The sequence below is a fragment of the Erythrolamprus reginae genome, chromosome 8 (assembly GCF_031021105.1).
Source record: "Erythrolamprus reginae isolate rEryReg1 chromosome 8, rEryReg1.hap1, whole genome shotgun sequence".
Taxonomy (NCBI): domain Eukaryota; kingdom Metazoa; phylum Chordata; class Lepidosauria; order Squamata; family Dipsadidae; genus Erythrolamprus; species Erythrolamprus reginae.
The window spans coordinates 13,514,509-13,537,614 of NC_091957.1; the positions used below are offsets into that span (position 1 = coordinate 13,514,509).

Genomic DNA, 23,106 nt, shown 5'->3' on the forward strand with positions numbered 1-23,106 from the left:
CTTGTTCTGCCGGGCTCTCTGATAGGAGCCTCCCGGAAATTCAAGGATACAAATTTCAGACACACACACGTTTGAAAATTCAAAACAATGTTCTTTATCACCAAAGTCAAAATAAACTAAGCACTCTTTTTGTATTGCAAAGAGCACTCTTCCCAAAACAACCAGATAGTCTGTACCATTTCCCTTAAGCAGTCATTAAGTACTTATCCAGCAGCTGTGGAGTAACACCCCTTCTTCTTCCAAGAAGGGAGACACACACACACACACACACACACACGCTGCTCTGCTTTGGTTTCAAAGGCGTGAAAAAGCAACAAAGTCCAACACACAAGATTCCTGACGGAACTGCAACAGATATTCTTCCACAATGGCCAAACCCGGCTGCTGCTATTTATAGCCCCATCCAAACACAGGTGGCCTCCCTTATTTTGGAGCCCCATCCAAACACAGGTGGCCTCCCTTATTTCTTGTAATATGTTCTTACTTGGTCTCTTCTACGCATAATTCTGCACTTGCATGGGTCCAACATGTCATCATCTGAAGCTATAGAAGATAAGGAAGATTGACTGCCTTGGCTGTGTGCCAAGCCCTCCTCTGCCGAGTCACTCCCACCTTCTTCTTCGTCCGAGGAAACTAAACTCTGAACTGATTCTGTCGGCAATAACACAGGCCTGTGACATGTTGAATTTTCCCCTACATCCACCTCCCCATTCCCTGGGGCAGGAGCTGGGCCAGAGCCAACCACAACACTACTGAGATTCAATCTGCCAAACTGCAGGCAGTCGGTGTTCAACGGAAGTAGTTTGCAGTACTGCACTCTAACCACTGCGCTACCAAGGCTCTTATGACAGAACTGCCCAAAACCCCCAGGAAAAGATGCAGCAATGGACGAAAATGGCGAAGGGCAACAGGGGGGCAGTTGGGAGACTGGGTAGCAGAACTGCAAAAAGGCCAGAGATGGGGGTAGGCTGAAGCGCCCTCTGCAATAGCACTTATAGACCACTTGAGAGGGTTTTACAGCCCTAAGTGGTTTACAGAGTCAGCCTCTTGACCTCAACAACCTGGGTCTTCCTTTTGCCCACCTTGGAAGGATGGAAGGCTGAGTCAACCTGGAGCTGGTCAGAATCGAACTGCTGGCAGTCAGCAGAATTAGCCTGCAATACTGCATTCTAAACACTGTGCCACTACAACAGATGGATGGATGAATGGACGACAGACATAGAGATAGATCGCAATAGTCTGTTATACCACTTTATAGTGCTTTACATTCCTCTCTAAGTGGTTTACTGAGTCAACCTATGGCCCCCAACAATTTTACTGACCTTGGAAAGACAGAAGGGCTGAGTCAACCTTGAGCCTGCCCTCATTTTACCAACCTTGGAAGGACAAAAGGGCTGAGTCAACCTTCTGGGTCCTAACTTTACTGACCGTGGAAGGACAGAAGGGCTGAGTCAACCTCCTGGGTCCTAATTTTACTGACCTTGGAAGGACAGAAGGGCTGAGTCAACCTTCTGGATCCTAATTTTACTAACCTTGGAAGGACAGAAGGGCTGAGTCAACCTTCTGGGTCCTAATTTTACTGACCATGGAAGGACAGAAGGGCTGAGTCAACCTTGAGCATGTCAGGATCAAACTGCTGGCAGTAGGCAGATTTAGCCTGCAATACTGTATCAAACCACTGTACCACCACAGCTCTTAACATTAATGGTATTGTGGACAAGCTGCCAATGCAATTGTGTAAACGCAGGGACAGGGAATGGGTGCAAATATCTCTCCTTCAGCTGTTGTAACAGTGAGCAAATGGATATTACATGAGGACCACACTGGACATAACTAGTTCCTGCAATTGTTCACCATATCAGATTCTGTTGCTCTAAGTAAATAGATTAACCTCTGCTCCCTATTTATTTTAACATCTTATTGTATCATATTGTGGTGACCAAAAATGAGCATGGCATCTCAAGGGTGACCTTACCAAAGCAGCACAGCTAGTCCTTAACCTATGACTACAATTCAGCCCAAATGTGGCAGAACATTTCGTGTCCGTATAGGCCTTACCAGCCACCTGTGGACACGTCGTGTACAGCCCACAACCCATTAGATGTCAAGGTCCTCATGATAGACGAACATCATAACCTATTGAGTCATCATCAGTCAGTTAAGTCAGGGGTCCCCAACCACCGGGCCGCGGACCAGTACCGGGCCGCGGGGCATGTTGCACTGGTCCGTGGAGTCAGCAGCTGCCAGTCCTCCTGCCGCCGCCCCCTCCCTCCAGTGCTTCATCTCCCGCTGGGAAAGAGGCCTCGGGAGGCAGGTTCTGCCGGCCACAGGGCGATGGACGGGACAGAGGGGCGGGAAGGACCGGGGGGGGGGGCTCAAGCCTCTTTTGGCTTCTGCCGTGGCACGCCTTTGCATTTTTGGCTGGGGGGGAAGGCAGGAGGGCCGGCCTGACCCCCTCCCTCCAGCGCTTCACCTGCCACCGGGCAAGAGGGTTTGGGAGGCAGGTTCTGCCGGCCACAGGGCGATGGCGGGAAAGAGGGGCGGGAAGGACCAGCACCCCCATACTTAATCCCGCCCCCAACCACACCCCTTTCCGCCCCCACCGGGCCATAGAAAAATTGCCTTGCTGAAACTGGTCCCTGGTGGAAAAAACGTTGGGGACCACTGAGTTAAGTGGTGATACAGTCTATCCCACATTTTTCTAGCTTATCAAGAAGTAGGCTGTGGTCTATTCTGTCAAATGCCTTCCTGAAGTCTAAATATACTGTGTTCACAGCATTTCACTGGTCCATTAATTTAGGCACTTTGTCAAAGAATGCAATAAGGGAAAGCTACCCTGAGGATCAATCCCAGTGACTGCAGGAACTTTCTGAACAAAGGACAAGGCGATTTATAACTCTGATGTATCCTCTTTGCACTTTGTTCAGGAATGTTTAGAACAGAGGTGTCAAACTTGAGGCCCGTGGGCCGCATCTGGCATGTGATGTGGCCTTATCCAGCCAACCTGCTCTAACCAACGTGAAGAGGAAAGATCAGGCCATCGTGGCTTTGACACGCTCTACCCAATGAGAAGAGAAAAGATCAGGCCAGTGTGGCTTCGATCCGGTCTACCAAATGCAAAGAGAAACATGCCAGCAGCAAGGAGCCGGGGTGGCGCAGCAGGTAGAGTGCTGTACCGCAGGCCACTGAAGCTGACTGTAGATCTGAAGGTCAGCGGTTCAAATCTCATCACCGGCTCAAGGTTGACTCAGCCTTCCATCTTTCCGAGGTGGGTAAAATGAGGACCCGGATTGTGGGGGCAATAGGCTGGCACTGTTAAAAAGTGCTATTGCTAACATGTTGTAAGCCGCCCTGAGTCTAAGGAGAAGGGCAGCATAAAAATCAAATAAATAAATAAATAAATAAATAAGTAGGTAGGTAGGTAGGTAGGTAGGTAGGTAAGTAAGTAAGTAAGTAAATAAGTAAGTAAGTAAATAAGTAAGTAAGTAAATAAGTAAGTAAGTAAATAAGTAAATAAGTAAATAAGTAAATAAGTAAGTAAGTAAGTAAGTAAATAAGTAAATAAGTAAATAAGTAAATAAGTAAATAAATAAAGCAAAACATCCAGTTGGCTACACCCACCCAAGTTAGTCACACCCAGTCAGCCACATCTGCCCAAGGTCAACCACAGCCCTCAATGAAATTGAGTTTGCCACCCCTGATTTAGAAAAGCTCTGAAAGACCTGGTTTAGCCACAACTACAGATCGCATTAAAAAAAAAACAGAACTGTGATTTGCATTCCATTTACAGAATATGGGCAACAGAAGAAAGACACTCTCGTGTCCACCACAACTAAGGCCACTCCCTTTAAACCAGAGTTCCTCAACCATGGCCACTTGAAGACGTGTGGGACGCTTGCGGGGGAATTCTGAGAGTTGAGATCTTCAAGTGACCAAGATCAAGGAACTCTGTCTTAAAACAGTCCACCGTCCAGCAAGCAAGCTCCGAAGCTTTGTTACTGGAAAACATCTAAGGTGTTAAATTGCTTCCTGCATTATGATTGGGGGTAGAGAGAAACCTATCACCATATTCATCAAAACCTGGCAGATTATATCCCAAATGCCAAGGATAATGATATGTTCGCTTGCCAGAATCTAATTAATTTGGGGAATGAAGGTGGAGAGATGATATTTCATAAAAAAAAAATCTGTGCAATGGAAGCAATTAAACATTGAATTCCTTGATCTCAAATATTATCCTTCTGATCTCTGAGGACCGGAGGCTATTAAAAACAGATCACATGAATATATATATATATATATATATATATTCAGGAATCCACAAATCATCCTTTTTCTGTTACGGTTTGATGATATCAAGCCCAACCTTTTCAAGTCAGTTGAGAAAACAAAGAGCACAGCCCTGCATTTTAATGTTGCTGCTCACATGGTTTTTTTGGAAGCTTTGCGCTTTGAACAAGTTCAAGCATTAAATTAATGAAGAGCGAAGTGGTTTGGGCCAATTGGAGGTTTAATGCTTTCCTCTCCTAGATTTATTTAGGACAATAGACTGGCTTTGATCTTTTCAGTTTTAATTAGCCAGTATACATTCAAGGCTCTGGAACATCAAAATAATATTTTCTGTGGTTCTCATCACCATAACAAGGGACACAGATTAAGTGAAACCAACCTACCTATTCCTTTTGTGGTCCCTCGTGCATAAAGGGAAAAAAAGGTAAAACTTTACTATTTTTACTATTTATCTTTACTATTCTTCGACTATTCAGAAATTTTAATATTTGCACACTGCAACACTGGGTTCCCAACTGCAAATTTGGAAACCCCAATAGCAGTCCCAATAGCAGGAAGAGGGAGATTGTGATCCCCTTATATAGAGCGCTGGTGAGACCACATTTGGAGTACTGTGTTCAGTTCTGGAGACCTCACCTACAAAAAGATATTGACAAAATTGAACGGGTCCAAAGACGGGCTACAAGAATGGTGGAAGGTCTTAAACATAAAACGTATCAGGAAAGACTTAATGAACTCAATCTGTATAGTCTGGAGGACAGAAGGAAAAGGGGGGACATGATCGAAACATTTAAATATGTTAAAGGGTTAAATAAGGTTCAGGAGGGAAGTGTTTTTAATAGGAAAGTGAACACAAGAACAAGGGGACACGATCTGAAGTTAGTTGGGGGAATGATCAAAGGCAACATGAGAAAATATTATTTTACTGAAAGAGTAGTAGATCCTTGGAACAAACTTCCAGCAGACGTGGTTGGTAAATCCACAGGAACTGAATTTAAACATGCCTGGGATAAACATATATCCATTGTAATACAGGAAATAGTATAAGGGCAGACTAGATGGACTATGAGGTCTTTTTCTGCCGTCAGTCTTCTATGTTTCTATGTGGCACACAATAACACAGGTAACTGGCAGGTACCAAGCAAAACAAGAGGCACTGGGGTTTTTTTTGGTTCTCTTATAATATTTGGATTTTTTTCCCCTTTCACATTTGGGATTTGACTCTAATCCCAAATGTGGAAGGGGAAAAAAAAATCTAAAATGTTGTAGCTAAAATTGAAGTGGCGAAAAGAGATATAACATAGTGGACTTTGAATAAGACTGTTATAAAGAAGAGAATAACCATAAAAGATGCCATTTCTTTAACCCCACCCCCACTACCCCAAAAAGCGGTCTGTCTCAAATTCTGCAGCCTAGCAAATAAAGCCACTAAATTTAAAAACAACGAAAACATTTGATTTAAACGTTGGACACCTTAAATTTACTCTACCAGTAAATCAACTGAAGTCATCATTGATCATCAGAGTCCTGAAATATATTAAAACTTGTAGCACTTCATTCCACGCCCCCAAGTCAAATTCTGAATTCTGTTTTGACAGTTTAAATCCCCTACCCATCTCTTCTTCACCTAATTCATATTCATTTTACAACTCGGCTTTGCAATTGCAATTCGGTCCCTCCATTTCCATAAATTGAAGAGATAGAGAGAGAGATGGAGAGAGAGAGAGAGAGAGAGAGATGGAGAGAGAGATGGATGTTAGGCAGATGGTAGATAGATAATAGATAGAGGATAGATACCGCAGATGGATGGATGGATGGATGGATGGATGGATGGATGTTGGATAGCACTAGCACTTTGTCTTATAAACCACTTTATACTGCTTTACAGACTTCTCTTAGCTGGTTTCTGGCGACAACCTATTGCCTTCAACAATGAGTGGGTGGAGAGAGAGATGGATGGATAGATGGAGAGAAAGATGGATGGAGGAATGGATAAATAGATGGATGCATGGAGGGATAAATAACTGGAGGGAGGAGGATAGAACGATAGAAAAAAGGATGGTGGGATAGATGGATGGTTGGATGGATAAATAGATGGAGGGAGGGAGGGGGAGAGAGAAATGGATGGATGGATGGATAGAAAGAGGGAGAGAGGGATAGATAAGATAGAAAGATGGAAAGAAAGATATTCATGCATGGATGGATGGATCCATGATTCAAAGCTCTTGAACATGGACGGATGGATGGAAGGATGGATGGAGGGAGGGATAGAAAGACAGACAGACATAAGAGACATGCATTCGAGAGCCGCCATGCCAAGTTACCTTTTCCAAGAGCTGCCGGAGCTGCTTCGTTCTGGCATCCCGGGAGCACATGGTCTGCTGAGGGGCCACCACTGTGCAGATGCATCGTCCTTCGCTGTCCTGAGCAGAACTGTACACCTGCCAGCTTTCCTCAGGGTTGGTGGGCAACACCTGGTTGGACACAGGAGAGAGGGCGCGTGAGGCAGGTCTTCAGGGGTCTCAAGGAAGTCAAAAGATGAGCCAGCAGCCAGAAAAGTGGAAGGAGGAAGGGAGGAAGGTTTGTGCCCTTCTGAAACATGCTGTCAGCAATTTTAACAAAGTGCTTCCTACAATCAATAATCAGTCACGCTCTTGTTTGCAATCATCTCAGAAAAAAAACCCTCCCTGCAAGGCAGGCCATGGTAGCAGGCTGTAAATGGGGCACCCAAAGTGGATTTGCATGAAAACCAAGGGGCCACCAAGGCTGTCCCCATTGACAAATCAAACTCTCCCGTGACTAAGCCCCTAGGGCAGAGCTTCAGAAGGCAGCCCCTACATTCCCCGAGATGCTCCCTCCAACCAGATTGTTGTTCTGGGCCGAGCTCCCTCCACAGGCCTTGCTGAGGCGCAAGGCAGGTGGGAGAGGAACATAAGAACATAAGAAGAGCCCTGCTGAATCAGGCCAAAGCCCATCGAGTCCAGTATTCTGTGTCACACAGTGGCCCGCCAATTGTCCATGGGGATCTTGAGCAGAAATAGAAGGCAAGACCCTCCCTTTCCCTTGACCTCCAACAAATGGGACTCAAGGGAATCCTGCCTGCCTCAACCAACATAGAGGCGGCACTTGGACATCCGTTTCAATAACCACGGATATACTTGGCCTCCATAAATCTGTCTAATCCTGCCTTGAAGCTATCTAAGATGACAGCTGTCACGACCTCTTCTGGAAGGGAATTCCATAAACCAAGGACCCTCTGGGTGAAGAAATATTTCCCTTGATTTGTCCTCACTTTCTTACCTATGAGCTTTAGGGAGGGCCCCCTCGTCCTAGTATTGTGTGATAGAGAATTTTCCTCTACCCACCTTTTCTATCCCATGCATGATTTTATACACTTCGATCAAGTCACCCCTTAAACGCCGTCTTTCAAGGCGGAAGAGACCAAGGAAGGGAAAGCGCAGCCGGCAACCCCTGAGCACCAGCCGTCGGAGCCCAACACTTAGCGGGGAGCCTGGTCTGGCCACAGGGCAGCTGGTCTTGCTTCCTTTCCCACATGGCCAAGCTTTGCAAAAAGCTATATGGGCAGCCAAGTGTTGTGGCCACCCTCCACACGTCTTCCAGAAGTCCCGGCTGGAAATGGTGTCTCCCACCACTGGAGGGTTCTGTTCTCGGCTTCTCCTGATGTCCATTTGACTTCACAGCCCCAGGTGACAGGACTTGCAAGCTCTATCCCTATTTATTTGTTTGCTTGTTTATTTATTTAATGTATTTGTCAAAATGTGTACAAGATAATAGGTATGGTATAAATGTAAGCAGAAGCAAGTAGGTACAGGTAAATTTGGACAATAGGGCAGGGGGTGGGAGGCACAATGGTGCACTTATGCACACCCCTCACAGACCTCTTAGAAACGGGGTGAAGTTGACTGTAGACAGTCTTAAATATTAAAGTTTTTGAGGTTTGGGGAAGAAACCACAAAGTCAGGCGGTGCATTCCAGGCATTGATCTCTCTGTTCCTGAAGTCTAGTTTGGAGCGGTTTACGTTACGTTTGAATCGATTGTGTGCTTGTGTGTTGCTGCAGTTGAAGCTGAAGTATTAATTGACCAGTGGAACACTGTAGCAGATGATTTTATAAACTACCTTTAGGTCAGATCAACGGCGACGTAGCTCTAGGTTTTCTAAGCCAAAAATTTCAAGTCTGGTGGAATAAGACATTCCGTTGCGAGCGGAGGAGTGGAGGACTCTTGTGAAATATTTCTGGACTCTCTTGATTGATTGATTGATTGATTGATTCATTCATTCAATTTTTATGCCGCCCTTCTCCTTAGACTCAGGGCAGCTTACAACATGTTAGCAATAGCACTTTTTAACAGAGCTAGGCTATTGCCCCCACAATCCGGGTCCTCATTTTACCCACCTCGGAAGGATGGAAGGCTGAGTCAACCTTGAGCCGGTGATGAGATCTGAACCGCTAACCTTCAGATCTAGTCAGCTTCAGTGGCCTGCAGTACAGCACTCTACCTGCTGCGCCATCTCATATTGTATTGTCCTCATAGCTATTGAGAAGCTTCAACTCTGAAGACAGAAGGGCTCCAATGAGGCTGGAGGCATCTGAGCCCCCACCCCGGTTTGGAAGGCTTCGCCCATGTTATGCTCAGCTTCTCTCTTCTGCCGGTGTGGAAAATACACTGGAGAGGGAAGCAGGGATATTTCTCAGCTGGTCCCCTAAAATCCTCTCTTTGCAAGGACCTAAAGCCCATTGCGACCACCGTGTGAATTCATCCTGGCTTGTCTGAGACTGTTAGTACAAGGTACATGGTTGTTAGGGTTTGCCATTGTAAACTACCTATTATAGTCTCTTGTACTATCACTTTAAATATTTTAGGCTGGTTCGCCATAAGAGGGCGCCAGTACTCCTTCCTTCAATGATGCTTTATCGCTCATTCACTTTTGCTTTGCCTTAAGGGGGGAGTGTACTTGCTTAGTGCTTGTCTTTGCTTAGTGCTTGTTATGGATTGTTTCTATTTTGTATACAGTAATACCTCGTCTTAGGAACCTAATTGGTTCTGGAAGTAGGTTCGTAAGGCAAAACGTTCGTAAGACGAAACATTGTTTCCCATTGGAAACAATGTAAAAGTGATTAATCTGTGATGTCAAAGCTCCGCCCATGGAATTCCCTATTGGGATATCCCACCTCCTTTGTAGCCTCCAGATCGGCCGAAAACGCCGCCGCCGATCGCAAAAATAGCGCTCCGCCGAGCGGCTCTTCCCGGCTGTAACCTTCTGAAACAGCCGGGCGCTTCTCGGCAGCCTCCGGAACCTGAACCCGAATTTCCGGGTTCGGCGTTTGGGAGAGCGCTGAGAAGCCCCTCAGCTGTTTCAGAAGGTGACAGCTGGGCGGCGGCGCTTCTCAGCGGCCTCCCGAACCCGAACCCGAGAATGCCGAGAAGCCCCCCGGCTGTTTTAAAAGGTGACAGCCAGGTGCCGGCGCCCAGCGGAGCATCATTTTGCGATCTGCGGTGGGTTCGTAAGTTGAAAAAAGTTCATAAGTGTTGTGGTTCAGCCAGACAGAACAATAAGAAGAGGCAAAAAATTTCCGAACCCCGGGTTCGTATCATGAGGGGTTCGTATCTTGAGGTACCACTGTATATGTAAATAGTACTTATTAAGCATTACTAAGTCTGTATCTTTTTCTTTGGCTTTACCACACATCCACACTCTTTTAAACTTCTCTGCTCAGTGTATGTCAAAGGGCTCATAGCCTAGCTATACCGAGACATACCAACAGAGACCAAGTTGATTTGCAGCAAGAAAGATGGCTCAACACTCTTCCTCCCCGCGAGCAGACCTGGCTGGCCAGCAGACTCTGACAAGGGCCAACCTGGACCAGCACACCTGGCTAACTGAGATTCTACTCAGCCATGCAGGTGGGATGCAGAGCTGCCCACCTTCTTTCCTTTCAAGACCCTTCCCCCCCAGCTCAGAGCAGCAGACAATGCCGACACCCACCCACCCACCCCCAATCTGCCAAATCACTGCAGGACTTTCAAATGTGGCTGTTTAAAACAGCTTGGAGGCTGCTCAGGTTTTTTTCAGGCACTTTGTGTTCCAAAAAGAATGGCTGCTGGGTCTATTTTTGCTAGCCACATAAATAATTAACAGCGTTAAAAGCATCTTTATAGCTGGCCTGTTCCCGGGAAGGAGGAGGAAGAGGAGGACGATAAGCACAGAAGAAAGAAAACATTTCCTTTGGCTGCTGCAAAGTTTCCAATCTGCCCAGGCCAGGCAGGGCCTTCTGAAACCCCCAGACAAAAGGCATGCCTCTCCCCCTCCCCAATGGAGGTCTTCCTCGGGCCAAAAGGAGAACCAGTTCCAGGAGAAGCCATCTCAGTGGTACCGGAGAATTCAGGACTGCATCGCTAGAGGTTCTCCCATTGGAGGATGTTAAAAATCTGGGGAAGTAACTGATCAGAGGAGATTGTCCATTGAAAAAAGGATATACAGTGTTCCCTCGATTTTTGCGGGTTCGAACTTCGCGAATAGCCTATACCACGGTTTTTCAAAAAATATTAATTACAAAATACTTCGTGGTTTTTTTCCCTACACCACAGTTTTTCCCACCCGATGACGTCATATGTCATTGCCAAACTAATAATTTTTGCAAATAAATAACAAAAAAAAAATATTGTTAATAAATAGTTATGTTTACAAACATCAGGATCACTAAGTGTCTTATTCAATGGTGAGTAACAGTAATAATGGTGAGTAAATGGTTGCTAAGGGAATGGGAAATGGTAATTTAGGGGTTTAAAGTGCTAAGGGTTGGCTTGTGATACTGTTCATAGCCCAAAATGGTGTATTTACTTCCGCATCTCTACTTCGCGGAAATTCGACTTTCGCGGGCGGTCTCGGAACGCATCCCCCGCGGAAATCGAGGGAACACTGTAGTCCCGAGTGAGTCCAGTCCACGTGTCAATCCCAGCCGAATGTTGGGTCAGAAACACGTTGGTGGTGCAAGAGAAAGAATCCCTTCCTTGCTCAGAAGGTGCTGTCCAAAATCACGGTCCTCTTCCTCTCCTCCCTGCTGATAAGGTCCTGCTCAGTGACACAGCTAAGACGACAATAAATCAACTCCAATGGGTGGATTTGCTTTAATTGGCTCACTGGCTCCCCACCAGCAGGCAGTAAATTTAACTTCCTGGCTTTGACCTGATTCAGCTGCTCCGGCTGGATTGCAAGGCCAGCCTTTGGACCTGGCCAGGGTGCTATCTGCTGACCGCTGCTCATTCAGCCACCTGCCCCACAAGATCGTTTGCCATTCATGGTGATTTCAAGGTTTTTACTTAGACCCTCCGGATTGTAGGACGTTTTCGGCTATCCGACTATCAGCCCGCCAGTTTATGTTGGATAATCGAGACTCTACTGCAGTGTTTGCCAACCGTGGCAACTTGAAGGTATCTGGACTTCAACTCCCAGAATTCCCCAGCCAGCAAATGCTGGCTGGGGAATTCTGGGAGTTGAAGTCCAGATATCTTCAAGTTGCCAAGATTGGCAAACACTGCTCTACTGTACTTTGATTCAATGAATGACTTAGGGGAATGGTTAGGAAGCAGGCATTTCAAGTCCAGCCATGATTCAAATACCGGGAGGGACAGAGCTGCCCGAGAAGACGGATTTGAGGAGGATCTTGACAAGTGGGAAGGTTTGGCAGAAACCCACTTCCAAGAGCACAAATCCCAGCAACCGATTAGGTCCCACAGAGTTGGCCTTCTCCCATCAACTAAACAATGTCGTTTGGTGGGTCCCAGGGGAAGAGCCTTTTCTGTGGTGGCCCCAGCCCTCTGGAATCAGCTCCCCCCGGAGATTAGAAATGCACCCACCCTCCTTGCCTTTCGTAAACTCCTTAAAACCCACCTCTGCCGTCAGGCATGGGGGAATTGAGACATCTCCCCCAGGCCTATATAGTTTATGCATGGTATGTTTGTGTGCCTGTCTTGCTTTTTAAATAAGGGGGTTTTAGTTACTTTTAAATATAAGATTTGTTGTACATTGTTTCATTATTGCTGTGAGTCGCCCCGAGTCTGCGGAGAGGGGCGGCATACAAATCTAATAAATAAATAAATAAATAAATAAATAAATGTAGCAGAATTTCTGCAGAATGCGGACTCCTTAAAACCCACCTCTTGCCCCCACAATCTGGGTCCTCATTTGACCCACCTCGGAAGGATGGAAGGCTGAGTCAACCTTGAGCCGGTGATGAGATTTGAACCGCTGACCTTCAGATCTACAGTCAGCTTCAGTGGCCTGCAGTACAGCACTCTACCTGCTGCGCCACCCCGGTTCTTTTATGTATGGTATGTTGTGTGCATGTTTTTTAAACTATGGGTTTTTAGTTTTAATGATTAGATTTGTATTGTACATTGTTTTTTCTATTACTGTTGTGAGCCGCCCCGAGTCTAGGGGAGAGGGGCGGCATGCAAATTTAATAAGTAAATAAATAAATTTAATAAGTAAATAAATAAATTTAATAAGTAAATAAATAAATTTAATAAGTAAATAAATAAATTTAATAAGTAAATAAATAAATTTAATAAGTAAATAAATAAATTTAATAAGTAAATAAATAAATTTAATAAGTAAATAAATAAATTTAATAAGTAAATAAATAAATTTAATAAGTAAATAAATAAATTTAATAAGTAAATAAATAAATTTGATAAGTAAATAAATAAATTTGATAAGTAAATAAATACATTTAATAAGTAAATAAATACATTTAATAAGTAAATAAATAAATTTAATAAGTAAATAAATAAATTTAATAAGTAAATAAATAAATTTAATAAGTAAATAAATAAATTTAATAAGTAAATAAATAAATTTAATAAGTAAATAAATAAATTTAATAAGTAAATAAATAAATTTAATAAATAAATAAATTTAATAAATAAATAAAATAAATAAATTTAATAAACTTAATAAATAAATAAATTTAATAAGTAAATACATAAATTTAATTAATAAATAAATAAATTTAATTAATAAATAAATAAATTTAATTAATTAATTAATTAATTTAATAAATAAATAAATAAATTTAATTAATAAATAAATTTCCCTTCAAGGCAGCTAGCGAGGGACACAAAGGCCGGTGTGGGATCTGGGTTAGAGAGATTGGGGGGGGGGCAGAGGCTGGACTGCATGACGCCCTCCCATGCTGTGGCTCTATGAGGCCCCCAAACCCATGTGGTCGTGAGAGACACAGGGAGATTTTTAGGGACAGATGCTACTGTCAGAGCCGCATGATGCGAGCATGCTTCCCCCCCCCCCTTTTGAACACTCAGCCAATTATGAAAAACACCCACACGGTGTTTACTTGGGGGGTGCAGACCTCCATCTGTGCCTCCACATGTCCAGCGCACAGGCAGGCAAGCAGCCGCTTCTCTCTCCCCCGCCCCCACCCACGGATTGCATTGCTGGGGAGGGGGGGCGGTCAGTGGCAGTTGGGGCAAACCCGGGGCTGGCAGGCTGTCTTTGGGCAAACTGAAGTGTCCCCTTTGTGTGTGTGGGGGGGGGGGGGCCTCTTCCCTCCACCGTGATCCCTGAGTACATCGGAACTTTCGGTCCCCTGAGTTGTTACGTAAAGCTGCTATTTCTTGCTATCGGTACAGCAGGAGGAGAGAATGGGGCAAGCTTCCGAACGGCGCAGGTCTCTTCTCCATTTGGGAAAGGGTCACCAAAGGGTGTTTGCCCGCTAAGGCCATCTCACAGTTCAGCCCAATGAAGGGCTTCCCTTCCCATGGCCATTGGCTTTGCAAGGTCTTTGGAGCAGGGAAAACCACCTGCCAACTTTCGGCCTGCTGCCGGGTGGCGGCCTTGTCAATCCCACCTGCTGTGACCCCACTGCCCAAGGGGGGAGGGTGTCCCCCTGGAGTGCTGTTCCACAGAGCAACCGGCAGGCTTTCCTAAGGGGACCGACCGTTCAGACCACACACAGACACCCAATCCACTTTGGGTCATAAACTGTATTCAAGAGAAGGAAAGAGAAGGGAAGGGGAAGAGAAGAGTAAAGGAGAAGAGAAGAGAAAGACAAGAGTGAAGAAGATGAAGAGAAGAAGAGTAAAGAGTAAAGAAGAGGAAGAGAAGAGGAAGAGAAGAGGAAGAGAAGAGTAGAGAAAGAGAAGAGTAGAGAAGAAGAGAAGAGTAAGAGAAGAGTAGAGAAGAAAAGAGGAAGAGAAGAGTAGAGAAGAGTAAAGAAGAGGAAGAGAGAGAGAGAAGAGAAGAGTAGAGAAGAAGAGAAGAGTAAGAGAAGAGTAGAGAAGAGTAAAGAAGAGGAAGAGAGAGAAGAGAAGAGTAGAGAAGAAGAGAAGAGAAGAAGAGGAAGAGAAGACGAAGAGAATAGAGAAGAAGAGAAGAGAAAGAGAAGATGAAGAGAAGAGTAGAGAAGAGTAAAGAAGAGGAAGAGAAAGAGAAGAGAAAGAGAAGAGTAGAGAAGAGTAGAGAAAGGGAAGAGAGAAGAGAAGAAGAGAAGAGAAAGAGAAGATGAAGAGAAGAGTAGAGAAGAGTAAAGAAGAGGAAGAGAAAGAGAAGAGAAAGAGAAGAGTAGAGAAGAAGAAGAGAGAAGAGTAGAGAAGAAGAGAAGAGGAAGAGAAGAGTAGAGAAGAGAAAGAGAAGAGTAGAAGAGAAGAGAAAGAGAAGTGAAGAGTAGAGAAGAAGATAAGAGGAAGAGAAGAGTAGAGAAGAAGAGAAGAGGAAGACAAGAAGAAGAGAAGGGAAGAGGCAACTTGCCCAACCTCTTCAAGTCCCACCGATCCCTGGTGAGTTCTTGTCCCACCTTAGAGGCAAAGGCAGCTTGGGGACCCTGAGCCAGCCACCCTCTCAGCCCTCAGAAACAGGCAACGGTGAACCGCTTCCAGAAAACCTTTCCAAGAAGAGGGCAGGGGCTGTTCCTGTCAGTTGCCAGGCGTCTCAAACACAAACGGGAGGCGCTTTCACCCTCCAAGAATGCCTGGCTACAGCCCCGTCTCTCCTCAGGACCCAGACACCCATGGGTCACTGCTTTTCTTTCCTATCCCTCAATCTCTGCAGAATGGGGGCCTCAAGAGTCCAAACCCCAAAGACCCATCGGCCTTCTGCTTAGCATGGCTGCACGGCGGGTGGAGGGTCATTTGCAATGGGAAGGGGAAGGGATGGGCGGAGGTGAGGATCCAGCCACATGCAACCCCCATCTTGATCTGCTGGCTGGAGAAACACCCCCCCTTTCAGCTCCAGGAGGCCAAAGGCGTCCCAACAGATGACCAAAACCAACTTCTACCCCCAGCGGTCAGGGGGGGGGCTCCTTTCGGCAACCCCCTCATTCTTCACATTTATAGCAGCAGCATGCAGCCCAAAACACCAGCCTGAAGGTGGTGGTGGTGGTGGTGATGGTGAGCGCATCCGAATCGCAGCCCCCTCACTTGTAGCTGGAAAGGCTTCTCCATCCAGATCGGGGCCCTTTTCCTCCGAGATCCCCTCAAGAACCCTTGGAGGCATCAGAGGAGTGAGAGCCACTGAAAGCAAGTGGTGAAAGACACGGACCTGCCTCTGAGGGGAGACCTGAACCGAAATCTCTTCTCCCCCCCCCAACAAGACTTATCATAGATCTCTGAAACCCCCCATAGATGTTTTTTGTCGTCTGCCTCCTCCCCCCCCTTTTTCTTTTTGATTGCACCCTAAAGTCTGGGTCGGGGAAGGGGCTTCGGGTTCTCCCCCGTTCAAAGCATCCTGGCCAGCCGGCCTCGCCGCCCCGCATCCCAGAGTCCGAGCTGCCCCCTCGGCCCGCAACCCTCGTGCCCGCCCGCCCCACACCTTAGGCTCCCCTCGGGCCTCGGTCCCGCCGTGGGCGTCTCCCCCTCCCCTTCGTCCCTCGCGCCCCCCAACCCCCTCCCCCGCGGAGCTTCGAGGGGCTTCCCCGCTCCGTCGGGTGTTCGGGGAGCCCGGAGGCGGCGGCCCGCGCTCAAACTTCGCGGCCCCCGACAGGGAGGCGCCGCGTCCCCCTCCTCGGCCGCCAGCCCGCCCGCCCGGAGTTGCGCGGGGCTCTGCGGCGGCGGCCGACGGGCAGCCCGTGACGGATGGCTGCGGCGGGCGGGCGGGCCAGGCGCGACTCCCCCGCGGTTCCCGGAGCGGCGCGCGACTCACGCCGGTGCTGCGGTCCAGGGTGCCCGCCGAGGCGGCGCTGAGCCGGGTGGTGTTGAGCCCCACGAGGGCGGGCAGCGTCTGCGACATCCAGTTGGTGATCATGGCCATCGTGCTCAGCACCACGCCGACCTTCAACAGCGGCACCGACATGGTCGTCCCGGCAGGGCGCGCCCGACCCCTCCGCTCCGCCCGCCGCCGTCGCCGCCTTCATTCCCGGCCGGGCTGCTGCCTGCGCCCCGCGGGGCCCCATGCCGCGCCCCGACGGTGGCCCCGGGCGCCGCCCCGCCTCCGCCCGCCCATGGCCGCCGCCTCCCGCGGAGCTCCCTCGAGCGCTGCGCCGAGCCGAGTGAAGAAACCTCCGCCGCCCCGCCGGCAGCGCGCGCGGCACTCGAGAGGCGGAGCCCAGCCGATGTCAGGCCTGCCGGTAGCCCCCCCCCGCCGCCGCCCGCCTCGCGCGCTTCCCTGCCGCCCTCTGGCGGCCGAGGCCCGGCACGCACACAAGCACGCACACAAATACACACACAAGCGCAGACGCACAGAATTCTCCTGCTGCCAAGGCTGGGCGTCGAGGGGCACGACTGGCCCTCAGCACCCTTTCGCCGGGGAGGGCCCTCAGGCAGCCTCTCTTCCCCCTCAGCAAGCCGGCCTCCAGAGAGGAGGGAAGGTCTCCTGCGGGGATGGGGTGGGGTTAATTTAATGTATTAAATTTATAGGCCGCCCAACTGCTTCCAAATTCTGGGCGGCGTACAGCAAATAAAAGCTGGCGGCACGCACACAAGCACACGCACACACAAACACCCAGAGAGAGAAAGACTTCTCCTGCGGCCAAGGCTAAAAACGTTCCTCCTTTGACACCCCCCCAAAAATTATCAGAGCTTTTTCTTATGCCAAGAGCTTCATTTGGGGGCCCTCGACAAGGTCCCCTCGAGGTGGTCTTCAAGGCATCTCTGGGGCCCTGACAGGTGAGCGCGGGGAAACTCAACCCACTTCCTGTTGGCCAATGGAGATTCCCCATCCTCCAAGTCCTGATTGTGCAGAAGGTGCTTTTTCACGAGGCAACTGGATTTTTTGGTAACCAGAAAGTCCATGTACCTCGTGAAAAGGCGCCTTTGGGTCCCCTCCCTGTTAGTCCAAGAATGAAAGAAACAAAGCAGGATTTGTATCAACCGCAAGGACAACAAAAACTGAACATAATTAAAGGACCGCCTAGTAGTTACTCAGAGACAAGAGGTTCTGTTCCAATTTCCCCAAAGAACTGAAGTTCAGCGGTTCAAATCTCATCACCGGCTCAAGGCTGACTCAGCCTTCCATCCTTCCGAGGTGGGTAAAATGAGGACCCGGATTGTGGGGGCAATAGCCTAGCTCTGTAAAAAAGTGCTATTGCTAACATGTTGTAAGCCGCCCTGAGTCTAAGGAGAAGGGCGGCATAAAAATCGAATAAATAAATAAATCGAGAGAGTCCAGAAATATTTCACAAGAGTCCTCCACTCCTCCGCTCGCAACGGAATGCCGTATTCCACCAGACTTGAAATTTTTGGCTTGGAAAACCTAGAGCTACGTCACCATTGATCTGAGCTAAAGGTAGTTTATAAAATCATCTGCTACAGTGTTCTACTGGTCAATGAATACTTCAGCTTCAACTGCAGCAACACACAAGCACACAATTGATTCAAACTTAACGTAAACCGCTCCAAACTAGACTGCAGAAAATACAACCTCAGGAACATAAAAAGCAAACAAACAAACAAAGAAATAAATAAACAAACAAACAAACTAAGTGTCACACAGGATTGGTCATAGAAATGTTTTCCTCCCACCCTTAAGAAACCAGTTCAGAAGATCTTGGCAAGACGTCCACCCCTGTGCTTCAGGTTAAAGGACCGGTGGTTGAATTCACATGTGTTTGCTTTTAAATTGGATGGTGCTTGATGGGGATGCTTTGTGTGGTTTGGTGTTTCTGTACAACCCCTTTGGTTCACAGAATTTCCCAGACCCTGTTTCATTCCCTTAACCAAGATAGATGTTTAACCAAGATAGATGTTTAACCAAGATGTTTGGTGAAGGCAGCTTAAGAATCGTCCTTGCATTTCAGCTGCTGTAAGGCAGGGCTAACTTGGTGCTTTCAGGAAGCGTCGGTGGGCTTTGGTGCCATCTCCCAGCCATCACGGCTACTGCAGGAGAGCCACATCACCCTGCCTTGGCAGTCAAACGGGAAGGGGTTGAAAAAGAAGCTCCCATTCCACCCCGAGAGACTGGAGGCTTAGCTGGACCCCAGGAAGTTCCTGGCCAGGGAAACAGCCTGCCACAGGAAGCCATGAGGTCTTAGCTCTTAGAACAGAGAGGGTGTCGTGGATGGCGTACCGAGCAGCCGTGGTTGTGAGAACAGGGCCATTCCAGGAATGGATGGAGAAGGAAGCCCTGGCACTCTGTGGGGCACGGGGGTCCTTTTTTGTCTGCCCCAGAAGCAAGAGAGAAGCAATTCCCAGCTTCTCTTATCTATGAGCCTTTTGTGGGCATCCTCCCAATTCCCTACAATGGCTCCTTTTGTGGGGGACACCCTGGTCAGACCTCCACACTTATCCATCTCAGGAAACAATAGCAGTGTTCCAATATTTGAGGGGCTGCCACAGAGAGGAGGGAAGGGGGGTGTCAGGCTGCTTTCCATGGCACCAGGGGGCCAGATGAGGACCAATGGATGGAATCTGGCCAACCTGGAAATAAGGAGGAACGTTCTGACGGTGAGAGCGGTCAACCGGTGGAAGAGCTTCCCTGCGAAGGTTGCGGGAGTTCCAACACTTGCGACCTTCAAAGGGAGACTGGACGGCTATCTGTCTCAAATGGTGTGGGAACTCCTGCTTGAGCAGGGGTGGTGGTGGTGGTGGACTAGATGACCTACAAGGTCCCTTCCAATTCTAATAATAAATCTAAAAACAAATTAAAAAATAAAAATAAATAAATCTAAAAGAATGGCCACTGCCAGCACTATCCAGATGGTCAGTCTTCCAGATCCTGATTGTTCCAAAGATGCTTTTTCAAGAGGCAACTGGACTTTCTGGTTTTTGTTTGAAAATATTTCGCTTTTCATCCGAAATGCTTCTTCAGCTCTAACAGGATAAAGGGGAATGGAAGGATTTATATTCCTTGCAGAGAGCTGGTCCTTTGCATCCTTTCAGAGGGTCATTGAGTTCCCCACTAACCTGTCAGAGCTGGAGAAGCTTCTTGGATGAGAAGCGAAACATCTTCAGAATTAAAAAACAGAAAGTCCAGTTACCTCCTGAAAAAGCACCTTTGCGACAACCGGGACTTGGAGGACTGAGGATCGCTACAGATGTTTAGCTATACAGTTTGGGATGGAAATCCTTGCAGTGGTGGTGGAAGTAGGAATGGATTCCCAAAGGAAAATGTTGCAGACTCCGGTAACCATTTGCCCCTTGAAGGTGACCCTCAGGACACAGGTCAACCTTCAATGACCCTTTGAAAGGATGCAAATGACCAGCCGTCTGCAAGGAATGTAATTCCTCTCATTCCTCATGATCCAGTCAGAACTGAAGAAGTTTATTTTATTTTTATTGATTGATTGATTGATTTTCTCCATTGCACAATGAGAGTTATATTGGGTATACATATAGTAAATATATAATGAAGGTTATAGAGGATATACTCATAGTAAAGCATATCTAAGAAAGAAGAGAAGAGAAGAAATAGGAATAAAATATATCAGTGAAAGAATAGAATAAATATAGGAAAGAAGAATGGTTTAGGAGATATAGGAGAGCAATAGGACAGGACAGAAGGCAGGCTGGTGCACTTATGTACACCCCTTACTGACCTCTTAGGAATCTGGAGAGGTCAACCTTGGATAGTCTAAGGGTAGTCTTGGATGGAAAGCAAAATGACTTCAAAAGAGAAAATGAGGAAGTCCCAATTGCCTCCTGAAAAGGCACCTTTGGGATGATTGGCACGTGCGCATAGCACATCATATCCAGCAGTCTTCTGGCTTAAGGTAATGGTGCAATTCACACAAACTGCTCCAATTGGAGTTCCCACAAGCATAGTTCCCTCTAAGCTGAGCAGTGAGCAATCACTCACTTAAAAATCATCATCAACTCAGACTTTTCCAAACCTGCCCAGAAGCCGAGAGGGAAAGAGTGAGAGGGAAGGAGAGAGAGAGGAAGAGAGGAAGAGAGAGAAACAGATAGAAAAAAGAGAGGAAGGAAAAGAAAAAGAAAAAGAATGGGAGTAAGGAAGAGAGAAAGAAAATCAAAATCTAGTTTGAAACTAGCTCAACTATTGAAGTGGCATTTTGATATTGATAGAGTTGCCCTATTATGAGCTCACTGTTATAGACACACAGTACAGTATTTTATTTTGAAATTCTTGGAGGCAAAACAGGGTGGGTTTTTTATTTGTTTGTTTGTTTGTTTGTTTGTTTGTTTGTTTGTTTGTTTGTTTATTATTTCTGTGCTGCCCAGTCCCGAAGGGACTGCCGCTCAGACACTATACTTTTCCGCCCACCCCCCAAAAGAGGGAACACTGCCCACAAGGGGAGAAACACAAAACACCCATTGCATTTGTCTAACTCATTGTGTCACATTGCATATCTGGCCAAGAGGAGGGTTGTCATTCATTCATGGACTGAAATTGTGGGAGGAACCTGAGAGGTAGGAAGATCCCCCCCCCCCCAATATCACAGGGACCGGAACAATCGTTTTTATTCAAAACCTACAGCTGGATTTACAGGTGACTGCCAAGAAAACTAGGGATTTTCACAGATGTCAAGTAGGACACAAGCGATTATACCTTTCCAGCTATCAAATACAAGTTAAAGAACAAAATTGTGACAGCCACCTCATCACTTAGGTCACCTGTTAGAATCTACTTTGTTGCTTAATTAGGAAACAATCGAGTTATTTTCCTTTTTTGGCTCATCTGTTGATTTATACCCTGCTTTATCTTCAGGTGCTCCGGGTATGCAACCCGCCACCTTCTGTTTTTATTCCTCCAACTTATGGCTTATTTATTTATTTATTAGAGTTGGAAGGGACCTTGTAGGTCATCTAGGCAACCCCCTGCCCAAGCAGGAGACCCTGCACTATTCGGCCCTATGCTCTCTACATGGGGCTACATTTGTAGAGTGTTTGGAAACTTCAGATCGTGCAGAATGCAGCTGCGAGAGCAATCATGGGCTTCCCCAGGTATGCCCATGTTACTCCAACACTCCGCAGTCTGCATTGGCTGCCTATCAGTTTCTGGTCACAATTCAAAGTGTTGGTTATGACCTATAAAGCCCTTCATGGCACCGGACCAGGATATCTGCGAGACCGCCTTCTGCTGCACGAATCCCAGCGACCGGTTAGGTCCCACAGAGTTGGCCTTATCCGGGTCCCGTCGACTAAACAATGTCATCTGGCGGGACCCAGGGGAAGAGCCTTCTCTGTGGTGGCTCTGACCCTCTGGAACCAGCTCCCCCCAGAGATTAGGATTGCCCCCACCCTCCTTGCCTTTCATAAACTCCTTAAAACCCACCTCTGCCATCAGGCATGGGGGAATTGAAACATATCCCCCTTGCCCATGTATTTTTTGTGTATTATTCAATTGTGTGCTTGTTTTTTATATATTGGTGTTTCTTTTTTGGACTTTTTAACCTAAAACTGTAGTTTAGATTTCTAAATATTAGATTTGTTACTATGTACTGTTTTTTACCATTGTTGTGAGCCGCCCCGAGTCTGCGGAGAGGGGCGGCATATAAATCCAATAAATCTAATCTCCACCACTTTAGGCAAATACCAATCCAATCTGCCCTTGAAAGTCCCAAGTGTTGGAGCGCTCACGATCTCCACAGGCAACTTCTGTTCCACTGGTAGATTGCACCATTCATTGGGCAGAGAGACTGATGTCCCAGGGAGGTAGGACTTGAACCCTCACCCTTATCCCTTCCCCTCTTCTAGTCACACACATGCTGGAGCAGGACTGGAAAGAAGCTTATGAGGGAGGGGCTTACCAGGGTGGTGCATTACAGTGCTGCCCTGCAGGCTACTTCTGCTGACTGCTAGCTGTAGTTCAACAGTTCAAATCTCGCCACCGGCTCCAAGTCGACTCGGCCTTCTGTCCTTCCGAGGTTAATCAAATGAGGACCCAGATTGTTGGGGCAAGAACCGCTTACTGTAAAGGCACTACGAAGTGGTATATAAATGCTATTCCTATTGCTACCTTGCAGCCAGTGTGAACAGAGGCCGGCTTTGGAAAGCAGATGAACCTGGAGTGCCCGACTCTTGACCAAAGAGCATGGTCATTTGGGCAGTTGGAGTCTGGCTCCACCACCCAGGACCCCAGGACTGGTCTAGAATGAAAGAGGGGGAAGGCAGGAGTGGATTCGAGACAGGGGCTCAGAGTGGGAGGCAGCTTGGCAGAGTCTTCTGTCACACACACACACCAATGCTTCCTAGGGCCTCCTGGAAAGCTTCATTCCCCACACACTCACACCTCAGAGCTTCCTTTGCACTTTGTACACGTCCTGGCTTTGGGTAGTGTTGTGGTTAGCTCTGGCCCAGATCCTGCCCCAAGGACTGTGGATGTGGGGGAGACATCCACATGCTGCAGGCCTGTTTTACCCCCGGTGGAATCTGCTGATGAAGGCTCC

The 23,106-nt window shown here is 47.3% G+C and overlaps 1 protein-coding gene across 3 annotated transcripts in view; it reads right to left on the minus strand.

The window, feature by feature from the left end:
- OLFM1 (olfactomedin 1) overlaps positions 1-23,106 on the minus strand; it is a 74,778-nt gene that overhangs the window by 33,034 nt on the left and 18,638 nt on the right. The window contains exons 1-2 of one of the 3 annotated variants that reach the window (XM_070758206.1): positions 17,004-17,076; positions 6,615-6,764 (exon numbers count right to left, since the gene is read on the minus strand). In XM_070758206.1, the coding sequence (XP_070614307.1) occupies positions 6,615-6,665 (51 nt within the window). In that variant the 5' untranslated portion in view covers positions 6,666-6,764; positions 17,004-17,076. Of the gene's footprint in view, positions 1-6,614; positions 6,765-16,466; positions 16,715-17,003; positions 17,077-23,106 lie in introns of those variants that run through there. The other 2 variants (XM_070758204.1, XM_070758205.1) reach the window with 2 other exon arrangements.